The 15,093-nt window shown below is 44.6% G+C and overlaps 1 protein-coding gene across 3 annotated transcripts in view; it reads left to right on the top strand.

The window, feature by feature from the left end:
* Positions 1-14,878, top strand: part of LOC112264199 (centrosome-associated protein CEP250) — a 220,402-nt gene extending 205,524 nt beyond the window's left edge. Inside the window, exons 33-43 of one of the 3 annotated variants that reach the window (XM_042330938.1) lie at positions 308-463; positions 546-713; positions 901-1,068; positions 4,946-5,113; positions 5,408-5,470; positions 5,580-5,689; positions 5,788-5,862; positions 6,333-6,426; positions 6,570-6,646; positions 10,959-11,082; positions 11,378-14,878. In XM_042330938.1, coding sequence (XP_042186872.1) covers positions 308-463; positions 546-713; positions 901-1,068; positions 4,946-5,113; positions 5,408-5,470; positions 5,580-5,689; positions 5,788-5,862; positions 6,333-6,426; positions 6,570-6,646; positions 10,959-11,082; positions 11,378-11,653 — 1,479 coding nt within the window. In that variant the 3' untranslated portion in view covers positions 11,654-14,878. The remainder of the gene's footprint in view (positions 1-307; positions 464-545; positions 714-900; positions 1,069-4,945; positions 5,114-5,407; positions 5,471-5,579; positions 5,690-5,787; positions 5,863-6,332; positions 6,427-6,569; positions 6,647-10,958; positions 11,083-11,377) is intronic. The other 2 variants (XM_042330937.1, XM_042330939.1) reach the window with 2 other exon arrangements.
* The last annotated feature ends 215 nt before the right edge of the window (positions 14,879-15,093 follow it).

Raw genomic sequence — 15,093 nt, 5'->3', positions numbered from 1 at the left:
CTAGGAAATTTAATTGAAGCACATAATTCATATCTTTAGAAAGTTAAATCAATCTGATCAAAAAGTTTCTCACTCAATTACGGCCTGAAATTAATCTCCTTAATCCCAATTTAAAATCTGTCATGCATATAAGTGCAGATCTCTCATCTATTTGCCCATCCATGTTACTTAATCCTGGAACAGAGAGCTAAAATGGCGCTGCGATTGTCAGATTTAGTCCCATCTATCTTTGAGCTTGATATACACACAGTGGCACACACACCTGATGGGAGCTCTGATAGGGGTGTGTCTCCTGTCTGTCCTACAGCTGAGGGAGCGGGAGAGGACTGTGGGGTACCTGCAGGAGCGTGTGGTAGAGCTGCAGAGCACCACCCAGAGGCTGCAGGAGGAACAGACAGCCTGCCAGGCTCAGCTGCAGCAGTGCAGGAGGGAGCTGGAGAGCAGGGAGGGCCACAGCCACGAGGTTATAGTCACATACTGTCCATATGAGTGTATTTTGTGTGTAGTTTGGGGCCCATGTTCCATGTGTGTGTTCTCCTCTCCAGATGAGTGTCCTTCAGGAGACAGTGTCCAGGCTGAGGGAGTGTGTAGAGGAGGCCCAGGCCAGCAGCAGGCAGGGGACCAGGGACACTGCAGCAGCACAACACAGCCTCAGAGAGCTGAGACTGGAGCTGGCCTCCACCCAGGCATCCCATAGAGAGAGCATGGAGCTGGTGGGTGCCCTGCTTACACACTGGTACTCTGTCAGGCATGTATTGAAAATACTGACGTTAAAACAATGACAGTAACTCTCAACTTGTTTTAGGGTAATGACTGGAGAAAATAATGTGTAGTGGGACTAACAATGTATATTTTGTGTGGATGTTTGTTTTGTGATGTGCGTGTGGTGGAACTGGTCAGCTGGCTGAGCAGAGTGGTGAGGCTGCAGGTCTACGTAGTGAGCTGTCCCGCCTGCAGCAGAGGAGCTCCCAGCTGTCAGAGGAGAGAGGGGGCCAGGAAGAGAGGACCAGGCAGCTGGCTGCAGAACTCCACAGACTACGCACTGCCAGCAGACAGTCACTGGACGAGGTGAGAGAGGAGGATCTACACATCAACATTTCCATTCATCCTCATGGCAATTAACCAATAACCATCCATTTCATTGTCAATATCCAATAACCACTGATCTGGTTCTAGATCTGACACTGTCAAATTAAATCAAATTTGATTTGTCACATACACATGGTTAGCAGATGTTAATGCGAGTGTAGCGAAATGCTTGTGCTTCTAGTTCCGACAATGCAGTAATAACCAACGAGTAATCTAACCTAACAATTCCAAAACTACTACCTTATACACACAAGTGTAAAGGGATAACAAATATGTACATAAAGATATGAATGAGTGATGGTACAGAACGGCATAGGCAAGATGCAGTAGATGGTATCGAGTACAGTATATACATATGAGATGAGTAATGTAGGGTATGTAAACATTATATTAAGTAGCATTGTTTAAAGTGGCTAGTAATATATTTTTACATCAATTTCCATTATTAAAGTGGCTGGAGTTGAGTCAGTGTGTTGGCAGCAGCCACTCAATGTTAGTGGTGGCTGTTTAACAGTCTGATGGCCTTGAGATAGAAGCTGTTTTTCAGTCTCTCGGTCCAAGCTTTGATGCACCTGTACTGACCTCGCCTTCTGGATGATAGCGGGGTGAACAGGCTGTGGCTCAGGTGGTTGTTGTCCTTGATGATCTTTATGGCCTTCCTGTGACATTGGGTGGTGTAGGTGTCCTGGAGGGCAGGTAGTTTGCCCCCGGTGATCTGGTCTGCGCATGCTCTGAGGACGCGGCTGGGGATGCCGTCTGGGCCTGCAGCCTTGCGAGGGTTAACATGTTTAAATGTTTTACTCACCTCGGCTGCAGTGAAGGAGAGTCCGCAGGTTTTGGTTGCGGGCCGTGTCAGTGGCACTGTATTGTCCTCAAAGCGGGCAAAAAAGCTATTTAGTCTGTCTGGGACAGCCAACCATTAGGTCATGGACCAGATAACCTCACATTAAATCCTAGACTGTTACAGCCTGTATCCAACCATTAGGTCATGGACCAGATAACCTCACATTAAATCCTAGACTGTTATAGCCTATAGCCAACCATTAGGTCATGGACCAGATAACCTCACATTAAATCCTAGACTGTTACAGCCTGTATCCAACCATTAGGTCATGGACCAGATAACCTCACATTAAATCCTAGACTGTTATAGCCTATAGCCAACCATTAGGTCATGGACCAGATAACCTCACATTAAATCCTAGACTGTTATAGCCTATAGCCAACCATTAGGTCATGGACCAGATAACCTCACATTAAATCCTAGACTGTTACAGCCTGTATCCAACCATTAGGTCATGGACCAGATAACCTCACATTAAATCCTAACTGTTATAGCCTATAGCCAACCATTAGGTCATGGACCAGATAACCTCCATTAAATCCTAGACTGTTACAGCCTCAACCATGGTCATGGACCAGATAACCTCACATTAAATCCTAGACTGTTATAGCCTGTAGCCAACCATTAGGTCATGGACCAGATAACCTCACATTAAATCCTAGACTGTTATAGCCTGTAGCCAACCATTAGGTCATGGACCAGATAACCTCACATTAAATCCTAGACTGTTACAGCCTGTAGCCAACCATTAGGTCATGGACCAGATAACCTCACATTAAATCCTAGACTGTTATAGCCTATAGCCAACCATTAGGTCATGGACCAGATAACCTCACATTAAATCCTAGACTGTTACAGCCTGTATCCAACCATTAGGTCATGGACCAGATAACCTCACATTAAATCCTAGACTGTTACAGCCTGTATCCAACCATTAGGTCATGGACCAGATAACCTCACATTAAATCCTAGACTGTTATAGCCTGTAGCCAACCACTACACCATCACATGATTAGAAGTGTGATGGCTCAATCTTTCAACCTTATGTGTTGTATAATACGAAAGGGGGTTATCTAGTGTAATATATACCCAGGGCTGGAAATGAACACTACACCCTTAGAATGCCTGGTCATTAGTGTGGAGCACACAGCCCCTCTGAAGTAGAGACTTAACCTCCACAGGTCGCGCTGTACACTAATTGACCACTACAGGAGAGAGCAGGTTATGTTGTGTGACTTGTAGCAGTGCCCTTTCTGTGTCCGGGGCAGTATTCCTAAAGCTGATTGGATAATGAGACCTCTCCCAGACCCCCACAGAGTCTGCATATACAGCACGCACGCACGCACGCACACACACACCCACACACACACACACACAGAGAAAGCGTTTGCATGTACAGCACACACACACACACACATTCATACATACATACATACATACATACATACATACATACATACATACATACATACATACATACATACATACATACATACATACATACATACATACATACATACATACATACATACATACATACATACATAGAGAAAGAGTTTGGTTTGCAAAGACACAAACATTTACACACACACACACAGTTTTGTTTAGAAGAACTGCCTCACATAATAGCCAAAATATAAATCACAGTTTATCTGAGATACTCTAAGGCCTCATACAGTACAGAAATGTAGTAACAGGTTTTCAATTGAAAATGTGAAAATGTCTAAGAGACCTTATGGTTTAAATATTCTAAGCATTGTGTTTGTATTTTGACAAATCCAAAGCACTTTGTTTGTGTACACAGGCACATAAGAGCTGTGTGTGCTTGTCCTGCAGTGCCAAACCTCTCTACAATGTGTTTGTATGTGTGTTTAGCCGAGAGCACATCTCTGTGGCTCATCGCTGTGGTCTCACGTCATCCTCCTTAAGTGCTGTCAATGTTGCATGGTAACAGCAGCGCTCTGCCCTCTTAATTGGTTTAGGAAGAGGATCCTTGTCATTTTGCGGTCAGCAAACTCCGCCAGAGAAAATGAAGTGCGAGTTGCCCCCTCCCCGCACAACCCGTCCCACAAAAAATAATGATTATGTGCAGCAGGGTGTGTGTGTGTGTGTTTGGTTGTCTGTTTTTACTTTCCACTTTTATAAATAATTGCTGGTTGCTTGGTGTGTATCTACATACTGTACGTATGTGTATCTTAGATGGGGGGGGGGTGTTTGTGAGTGTGTGCACGGCTGTCCTAAACCTGTCCGGATTAGCAGGTGAATGCAGCAAGAGAATGATCAGACTGGGATTGCGATGCTGTCACACAGGGGTTAGGGGGAATACAGAGCTGCAGTACTGCAGTTTGGAGCCTCCAGTCAGGCTCACCCCCACTCCCCACACACACCACTTTAATTGCCTTTGCTTCTTTCATTACATGTATTGCCTCTCCTCTGCATTGCGTGCTCCCTGGGCTTGTGGAAAGGTCATTATGGTGGGGATGTGAACACTGCACAGCCTCCGTGTGTCCCAGCCAAGCAGACAGAGGATAGGGCGGGGGATGTGAACACTGCACAGCCTCCGTGTGTCCCAGCCAAGCAGGCAGAGGATAGGGCGGGGGATGTGGCTAGGGAGGACTGGTTACTGCTGTCCTTCACATTGTTCCTATAAAGAAAAACTTGTCATTTATGTTGACCAGTTCTTTGATGTAGTGGCTCAACATGTACATGCATGTTAGCATACGCAAGCATTGTTAAGAGTGATTTAGAGTCAGATGAATGTGACTATGACAGGACAATGTTACTAGAAGGAGATGTTTATGGAGGATTTCACTACAATGTAATTACCTAATGAACTATCGTTTCCCAGTTTCCTACCTGGGCAGGGTTATAGGAAACCCTCATGAATATACATTGCATGTTGCTGTGACTCATTGTTCATCATTAATTTTAAAGGTCCATCAGTCTTCAGAAATTAGAACAAATAGTATATTAGGAAATGCCAATGACAGGTATCATCCCTCTCTCACCTAGACTCGGTCCTGTGAGGACAGGCTGGCAGAGCTGAGTGCCCAGCTGGGGAGGTCTCAGCGCTGGGGCCAGGAGCAGCTGGTAGCCCTGGAGATCCGGGAGGATGAGGTGGTGCTGATGAAAGTGGAGATGGCTTCTTTCAAAGAGAACTACCATGCCAAGGTGGCCCAGGTCAGACACACTTACACAATGGGTTCTGGGGACATTCTGGTAGAGTTTATGACTAGAGATAGGATGTTTTGCTGAGCATGTGAACTGATCAGGAAAAACTCTGGGCCCTTATTATAGCCGGTAGCCTTACTGTGTAACTAGGCCCAAAGATTTCCTGATCAATTGATGTGCTCATGAAAACCTCTTGGCTCTAGAAAGGCCAAACAGCATCGTTAGTAATCACCTCTCAATGGAAAATGAGCTGTATAGCCATTACAATGTGCAGCAGGGGTTTGTTCATGTGTCTCTGTTCAGGTGGATGCCTTACACTCACAGCTCCATTCCATGGAGCACAAGTACAGCACAGCAGCTAATGAGGTAGTGAACCCTTAAAACCTCCAGATATGTCAGATAGACACTGTTAGAGTTGTAGACTCTCATTACCTCCTCTCTCTCTCTCTCTCTCCCCCTCCCCTCGCTGTCTCAGGTGGAGGTGTTGCGCCAGTCTCTGGGTAATGCTCGTTCAGACAGTTCTCTTCTACACAGGGAGAGTGAGCTGGTGGTAACCAACGTCAACCAGTGGGTGAAGGAGCAGAAGTAAGAGCATACCTAACTCCACACACACACTGATGCCCAGTCACTTTCTACTCTACATTCACTACGCAGCATTAACCCTGTCTTAACCCTGTCGACAGGCAAGGCAATGAAAAACTGAACTTTAAGATCAAAGACCAGAGCAAAAAGATCATCCATCTCACTGCAGAGAAGGAGTAAGAGCTCTTCCACACACATCCAGCCTGCCCTGTTATTGTTCGACTCACATTGTTGATTTATTTTATTCACAGGAGACATGATAGTGATAAATGGTGCTATGTTTAAGCAATACGGCCTGAGGGGGTGTGATATCTTGCCAATATACCATGGCCAAGAGCTGTTATTAGCACGACGCAACATGGAGTGCCTGGATATAGCCCTTAGCCATGGTATATTGGCCATATACCACACCCCCTCGGACCTTATTGCTTAAATATACCGTGGCTGTCAGCCAATCAGCATTCAAGGCTCAAACCACCCAATGTTTTATTATGATCAGGTTCCCATGTTTCGAGCACTGATTAACAAGTGTACAGGCTTTAGGTGGCTTTAGATTAGATGGAGCAGGGAACATGCTATACTTGTGAAATAAGTGTAAATGGAGCCACCCAGGAGTTGTGACCCGGTTTATTACCTGTGTGTCCAGTCACCTGCAGGAGTGTGTGGAGGGTCTGCAGGAGGAGATGAAGAGGCTGAAGGCTGAGCTGGATGAGAGCAGGATTGAAGCCGAGAGGTTCAGGGTACGTACCATACACAGTTACACACACTGGATAACACTGTCAGACCTCCACACATTTACAACCCTGATATACTGTAATATAACAACACTAATTGAAGAGCATTGTTCCTTTCTATTGCGCAATGTCACCTGTTTTTGTGTCAGGCCTCTCCAGCCAGTGTGAGTGACCAGCACCAGCGCAGTGCCCTGGCCAGACTTCCTGTCCAGCTGCTCCACACAGAGTGAGTACTGTACCACTGACACTGACCTGAGACACTGGATCAGTGGGCTTGGCTCTAGTCCATCCCCTGGCAACTTCCCAGTTCTCCAGGAACAAGCTGCAGCAGGTCCATACGAGGCAAATGACTACATGTCCTCTAACTCCTCACTAGTTTCTTTGCTGGGGCTCTAGAGACAGCATCAGTGACAAAGCAGTGACTTCTCGGACTGAGTGAATTCCTCTCTGTGTGTTTCTAGAGTAGAGCTGAGACATGGGTCAATAGCAACAATCACCAACACATTTCAGACAGTATTGGTTAAGAGCGGGAGCCCGTCTGTAACTCATAAGAGCTATTGGCAGCCATGTTGATTTCTGTTGTTCTGGGATTAGCATAGGCCTCCCTGTGTTTCTTGGGGCTAATGGTCCGTGTCGTCCGGCTGTGAAATCAGTGGCCTGAGAGCCTCTGAGAAGCCTGCAGATTGGTGTTTCAAATCCCCACCCCCCTTTAATGCAGCCCAGCCTGTCTCAGCCACTCTCTCCATCTCCCAGAGTAGAACAGTTTCGCTGTTCCGAGTTCCCCCTCCGCACCCTGGGTGACCCCCACTGCAGTCTCCTCACGCCTGGGCCTAGACGCCACCGGCCCTTCCTGCCCCACAGGACCACTGCGGCTTGTTAACACCGAAGATGCATTTGTGCAGTCAGGCGGGAAATCCTAGAGGTGGCTATGGACGGTGGTAATCAAAAGCCTGGTGCTCTGACTCTGAGGACTGGAGGCGGGCTTAGAGATGACCTCTAGTCTGGTCTCCTATCAGGTCTGATCGTCCCACCTAACAGAGACAGCAGACAGACAAACAGAGAGGCAAGCACAGGTAGACTGGTGGATAGGCAGACCGACAGATGGACAGGCAGGCAGGCAGAGCCATCCAAGGACACAATTTCCTCCCCTCTGGGCCAGCCAGGTCTTAGTCATGTCTGTTTTCAGAAACGAGTCTAGACACTCAGACAGACATCACCCACACATTGCCATGGTACCGACTATATATTTTTTTAATTGAACTTGCATTTTTATGTCGTGCTGAGAAAAGGCGATTTATTGGTGAAATTGTGCTCCATTTGGTTGTTTGACAGTTGAAGCCGTCTCATTTCGCCCTGCCTATACCTCCTCGCTTTAAAGTAAGCCAGTCCTGTGCTCACTGGCATTTCCCTATAATACGTTCCCGTCTGATTTCCTCCTAAATTGAAATGAGGTAAAGTTAGGGCTGATTGGTGGGATAACTTTTGTTGAGTGTGAGATAGAGGGAGGGAGAGAGGAAGAGACTAGGTTGGTTGTGTGAACCCAATCAGAGCCCTGTGCTGACTGTGCTGATTAGAGGCTTGTAGTGAGTGGGATCTATTCTATCCCATCATTCCCTGTGTTTGCTCTGATAGCGGAGCCTCAACACTCATCATGGTCCTAACCTCATCCTCATGCTGTCACTTACAGCACGCCACACTGATCTCTCTCAAACGTCTTACGCAAGGTGGGTAATGTACAAAAGACCCTTTAGAACTTAAAACCTGCTTTGAAAGAATAGTTAGTTTAACTGGTTGGCTGAGTGTTAAAAAAAAAAACATTTTAAAAAGTTGCAATATGAAGTTGAGGAGCACTGAGGCATTGGGTGGACGTTGCTCTGGAGAGCGTACTGTAGGCTAATAAGTGTTTGTGTGTGTGTGTGTTGTGTGTGTTGCCTTGCCTGATACCGATGGAGGGCAGATGCAAACTCAGCCCATAAAGGCCCACTGGATGGCTGCGACTTCACTCAGCTAATGTTCCAGGACATCCAGGAAGCCTGTAGGGAGCTGGGAGAACACAGAGGAGCGCTAAAAGCAGCCAGAGAGAGAGTAAATACAAATAAATAGATAAATAAGTGAATGGCATGTGAGGAGCGGAGGGAACAGTCGTCCATTCTCACGCACGCACTGCGTTTGTTTATTTATGGTGTCTGAGGGCCTGAGCAGGACTGATGGGAGGAGGAGGGTGCTGTGGGAGGACACTGGTCCTCTCCTTCCTTATGCATGCCTGGCTCTTCTCCCCAGCTTTCATTAAGTGTCATTACCAGGGCTTTCAGAGCTAGAGCCAAGCTGAGACCTGACATCCACTCCATAGATATGTGTGCATATGGAGGGACTGCTGATCCTCTTATCTGCCACTGAGGAGGGAGAATTAGGCCAGGGAGAGGAGAGGAGAGGAGAGGAGAGGAGAGGAGAGGAGAGGAGAGGAGAGGAGAGGAGAGGAGAGGAGAGGAGAGGAGAGGAGAGGAGAGGAGAGAGAGAGAGAGAGAGAGAGAGAGAGAGAGAGAGAGAGAGAGAGGAGGGATGCAATGAAATGAAGGACAGTATTCATGCCTGATTTGTTGTGATAAATATGTCATACGGGTCGGGTTATCCACATTTAGAGTGTTTGTACACTTGTACACTCGTGATTGTAAGGGCCATGTACACTGCAGTGTGTTGTAGATAAGGATGACTAGGAGTTTTAGTGCATATCGATACAGTTACATATCGGGATATCATTTTTTACAATCTATCGTATCGTTTTGTCCATATCGCAATATAATTTGTGTGCTAGTGGGCTGTACCTACACCAAAACACCAGTATTTTTTCTTCATTTTCTTTTTAATGCGGGAGCAAAATTCTGCACTTATCTCCATGACTGATCAAAACTCGTTTTCCCATGACTCTCGTCACTGTCTGCTGCAGTGACGAGAGTCATGAGAAAACAAATTTTGATCACAAATACCGAATCGCAATACATATAGAATCGGGAGAATCGCAGTACACATCGTATCAGCACCTAAGTATCACAATAATATCGTATGGCGAGGTGCTGGGCAATTCCCAGCCCTAATGGCCAGTAGCCATTAATAAAGGCATGCAGCTGACGTGAGATGTGCATTTCCTTCTATGCATGGTGTTCATTATCAATCTCCCTTTCCAGTTCACTTCCTGTTAGAAGGCCTGCTGATTGATGGCTTGTGCTGTTTACTTGGATATCAGCAAATTAAATATTCATGTCATCCGCTTTCCCAAGCAGAAGTTATCTAGATGCAGTGTAAATGGTACTTGGGATTAGATTTTCACAGCAGATTGCTGTTATTACAGGAGAAAAAGGTGAAAAGAGACTGTGTGAGCAGTCGTCTTCCTGGGAGGCAATCTATTTCTCTTCCACTCAGAGCACCGGAGCGCTGGACCAGGCTCTTAATGCGCGGGAGAGAAAGTGCTTTGGTCTGCAACCTTTCACACCTTCACCTCCCCTTTATGTGATTGAATAGTTAATAACTTTGATTTTCCTTTGAAAGCCTGTAACGTGGCTCCTGCTGAACGTCCTGTTGTCTGGCTGACACACCTACCTATTGCTCTGTCTGTCTGACTGACTGCCTGACTACATGTCTACTTGGCCCAGATGTCTGATAGCCCTCTCACTTTCAAGCCTGTCCCTCGCCTTATCTGTCTATCTGTCTGCCTTAAAGGAGCCTGTACATCATCAGAATTTTGATGGAAAGAGGTTTTGATTACTTACTCTTCTTCTCTCCTTTCTTCCTCCCTCAGGACTCTTGCACACAAATAGACACACACACACACACACACACAGGGAGCTCATTAGCGCACCCCGTGCTCACAGCTCCAACAGAATGTGACCTTGCCTAATTGTGCGCCATGCTCATTTGTTCTCCCTGCATGATGTGGCGATTGCTTATTTATTCTCCTCAGGGCTCCTCTCTCACATTAAAATGATTGACTTATTTCATTCACTGCACATTTTCCAAGCTTTATTTGATAAGCTCATTTCCCTTGGTGCCCAGAATCCCCCCCTGTTCCCATGTTTAAAAGTTCTAATGTTCCCAATGCAGATTATTATTCATACTTGTGATTGTTTCTTCGTCTAATTATCTGTGTTGGAATAATTTTGCATCTGTGAGCCTGTTTATCCCGGCGGACTGAAACGGCACAAAAGGGCACCACATTAACGATGCGTCTGGAATAGCCGAGGAGCCAGTTGTGTACACAAAGCTGGCAGACGCGGTCAACAAGAAGCTTAACAGGGATTGGGACATCGTGGAAGGTTTACCAAAATAAGCAGACAGAATTTGCATTTGGTTAGAGGGCTGTTGACAAACAGAGCCATCAACATTTGGTCCATCAGGTAATGAGACAGGCTCTGTTTTGACATGGATACATGCAGTGAGGTGAAGCTAAACTAGTTGTAGTCAATAGAGGTCATGGTTAAGGTGGGTAGTGCAGATCCTCTCCACTCTGACCCATTGACCACCATCAGCCCTCTCCTCCCCTACAGTGGGGAGACCCTCCCTGCCCCACACCAAGAGGAGAGTTCTAGAGAGACCCAGCAGTTTAGAGAACTGAGCCAGTTCCAGAGCAGAGACAAGCTAGCAGCAGGAGACCTGTTCAGTAGTGTACCGGTAGGTTAATACACGGAAATGGATATCAACTCACCAACAGAGGACACAGTGGGATAGTATTAGGTAGGGGAATGATTGGCAGTATTTCTGCAGTGGGAGGTGAATGATACCTCATAATGAGTCATGTATTAACAGTCATTCTATGGATAATATTCATGATGATAAATATGCAAAGTTAAGGTCCATGGTGATGCCAACATACCAATAGTAACACTGAGCTCTGAGGGCTTACTATTGACGGTATCTTATTTGAATGTACAGTAATCTGTTTCTGTCTGCCGCTGCTCTGTCTCAGATCTGCTCTGACTGCGAGAGGAACCTTGAGAGGTCAGGGAGACAACCTGTGGAGGAGGAAGGCTCTGGCTGCCAATCTGCATCTGCGCTAGCCCCAGACGCAGCCTGTGTCTGCCTGGCAGGGAGGGGGGCCACGTTTGCTGCGGAGGTGGCCAGAAGAGTGGCCCTTAGGGCCCTGGAGCGCAGACCCCTGCCATGTGGCCACCACCGCTGGAGCAGACCCCGCTCTCTCAGCTGGGACGGGCCACGCCCTACACATCTCAGGGAGGGACACTGATAGTTGCTAGTATGAACCAGTGAGAAGGGAAGTACAAGTAGTTATTATGTTATTATGACTCAAGAGAATACAGCACAAAAATATATATATTTGATTTGTAGTTTGATAGATATGATTGTATTATATTTAAGATTATTTAATGAGAATACTAAACTTGAATACATTAATTTCTTTGGTATTTTCAGTATATCCTTTTTTTCCAAAATCTTATCTTTGTGGCACAATATGTTCTCTTTCCTGTGTTCTCGATGACTTAATGTGATTTTGTGGCACTACTACCTTTGCCTTACAATTTATTGAGAAATCAGCTCAGTACTTAGATTGTAATTTACAACTTTATGTATGAATGTACAGACAATCTGTTGTGAATAAGTAGACTATCATAATGTAGAATTGGGCTGAAGGAGTAATGGTAAGAGATTACAATCTTACCTGTACAGTATCTGGGTCCTTCCACCAATTCGATGCCTTTTTAGAAGTGTAACTTGTGATTTCACAAAATGTTGACATTCTGTCCTAAAGAGCACATGTTCTGGCTGTGCTGTTGGCTGTTGTTGTTCACTGGCAGCGTGCTAAGAGCACATGCCATCTCAAGAGGTTAAATAAAAAAATTACTATAGTTAGTGCCTATTAAGAACCAAATAAATTCTCTGGGTTAATCGTATCAGGGTTGACCGTAACAGGGTTGATCGTATCAGGGTTGATCGTATCAGGGTTGATCGTATCAGGGTTGACGATCTCGTCTTAAATCAGCCATAAATCCCCTCGTGACAGTGGGAATGGAAGCTTGTTGTGTGCAACAGGGAGTGGCAATTGAATGCAAGCTTCACACAAAAAAATCTAGTTGCTAAAACATTTCTAGCCTGTCTATCTATGGGTAACAGGGTTATTTGTGTTATGCTCGACCCATTCGTTTTCTACCACAAAACAGAAAATGGCCAAACAAGTAGAACCAGCTCACCTGCTTTTACACTATGATTTAACTATTAGATGTTCAAGGTTTATTTTGTAAAGGAATAGTTTCAACATATTCAAACGAGACGGTTGACCTTAAAATGAGGGACAGATGTAAATAAATCACTAATCAAATGAAATAAATATCTTCAGAAATGACTTAAAATAGCTAGAGATTTACAATGATGGAGAAATGTTTGGATTAAATGGGTTGAAGTCTTCCTAGAAGTGACACAGGATTGGCACTTTAGCAAGCCTTTATTCATATTCAAAAATCTTTTTTATTGAATTCTCCATGCGGTCTATATTAAAGGGCACTTCATTGAATATAACAGGCTTTTAAAATCAATATTGGTGGACAATTTCTACTTAAAATATCAAAAGGCACTCTTTGTGGAACGACCCATCTGACAAATACTTGTATCTATCCATTCAGGTTTTTGAGTTTAATTTACATTTTTATATAAACCTAGAAAGAAAGAATCAGAAAAAAAGTGTCCAGCCTTTTATTGTGGTATGAGAAATTGTCCTGCTTATTTCTGTGGTTGTCAAATGATGACTTGATGTCTAGATAAAAGCCCTATAAATGTATTGGGGGATTTCATGTTTTTAGTCACCTAGAGCAATACATCCTTGAGTTCATTCATGTAAATCCTAATGAATTGTGTAGGCAGAGTAGTCTTTGTGGCCAAATACAAGTCTGGTAAAGGCATCTAAACCCATAACAAGTGTCCCTTTGTTCTAGCACTACTCTATTCATCATGAGTCGGCTGTGTGAATCCAGGCATTGCTGCAGCTTTGAGAGCAACTCTGAGAGTTCCATGCCCACCAGCTTTCAATCACTGGGGATGTCGGAGCTTGACAGTAGAAAGTATTTTTTCTGACTAGAAGAAAATAAGAGCCCTAAGCAATAGTAGATGAGCTGTTAGTAAGCACACAGTCCACTGGGAGTGAGTATGGCAGCATACTATACATAGTGCATTGGTGAAGAATAAAACATGTGAAACAGGCAATACTAGCCAGACTGGAGATTAGATCTTCATTTATTGATAGAGGTCAGTGGTTTTATTTTAACATAACGTTAAATACATATATAGACAAAAATAAATTAAACAATTATATTTTATCGATCTAGTTAAAAGCGAAATGTAATACTATTATTTGCAGATATTAAAGATATCCAAACTATAGCCCCCCTCTCCCCCAAATACAGTAATAAACCATGCCCATCATTGTAATGATCCACACCAGCATGCAGGGCGAACTTTAGAGGAGGTGTGTTCACAGGGAAGTTATGTGTCCTAAAGAGGCCCTAGTCAGTCGATGGGATCGAGCAGTGGCTGTTGTTCACTGGCAGCGTGCTAGGATTAATCCCAGCCTTACAGGAAGAAGACACCATCTCTTTCTGCCTTGGTCAGATCAATAGGCAACATTCTCTCCAGCACAGCAGTCAATACCCAACACTTAAGGTGTCTGAGGAAACTAAAGAATGCCAATAATTGTTATTAATGCCTAGGATTTCCCCAAGTACTGCATTTATGGGGTAATTCCGGTATAACAGACATTCAACCAACATCACACACACCACACCAATGCCCTCCGGAGACTTATTTTATACATTTTAAGAAACCTATACACAAATACAAAGATGGGGGAAAAATCTACAAAATGGAAGTGTATCCTTTTTTCAAATAAGTATAGTGTTTGTAACCCAATTATAAATGGTATTGCTCTTTTGAGTCTGATACTATAATGGTACTGAGTAGTGAGCTACAGCTCCGTGCTCTGGGTAAAACCTTGGCCCGTTCAGGCCTTATGGAGAAATTGGTCACACTGAAATCCAATAGGTGCTAGTTTAATCAGTATGCCTGATATGCCTTTGGTATATTAAGCAATAAGGCACGGGGGTGTGGTATATGGCCAATATACCACGGCTACGGGATGTTCTAAGACACAACGTAATGCGGAGTGTCTGGATACAGCCCTTAGCCGTGTTATATTGGCCATATACCACACACCCCCTGGTGCCTAATTGCATAATAATGCCACAAACCCCGAGGTGTCTTATTGCTATTATAAACCGATTAACAACATAAATATAACGGTTTACAAGTAGTTTTGCGTTATACCTGTGGTAAATTCTGATATACACACAGCTGGAATGCTGTCTCAGCAAATCAGCATCCAGGACCCAAACTACCCGGTTTATAATGGCATTTAATAAAATGTTGAACATTGTGTGTGTGTCTTTAATAGCAGGCCACGTGCTGAGGAATGGATTTGTGTTGATTGTGGAGTGTTATGAAACATGATGACAGACATTAAAGAAATAGCACATTTTAATGCCTTTCTCCTTGCCTCCAAGATCAAGAGGATTTTTTTCTGAGAGCCAAAGAAAGGCATTGATAATTTTGTCTGATTGCTCAAGGATCATAATTATACCTCTGCCACTTTGAAGCTGCTCTGTCAGGAAGATAAAAAAATTA

This window comes from Oncorhynchus tshawytscha, linkage group LG12, assembly GCF_018296145.1.
Source record: "Oncorhynchus tshawytscha isolate Ot180627B linkage group LG12, Otsh_v2.0, whole genome shotgun sequence".
NCBI classification, from domain to species: domain Eukaryota; kingdom Metazoa; phylum Chordata; class Actinopteri; order Salmoniformes; family Salmonidae; genus Oncorhynchus; species Oncorhynchus tshawytscha.
This window is presented reverse-complemented; position numbering and strand designations above follow the sequence as displayed.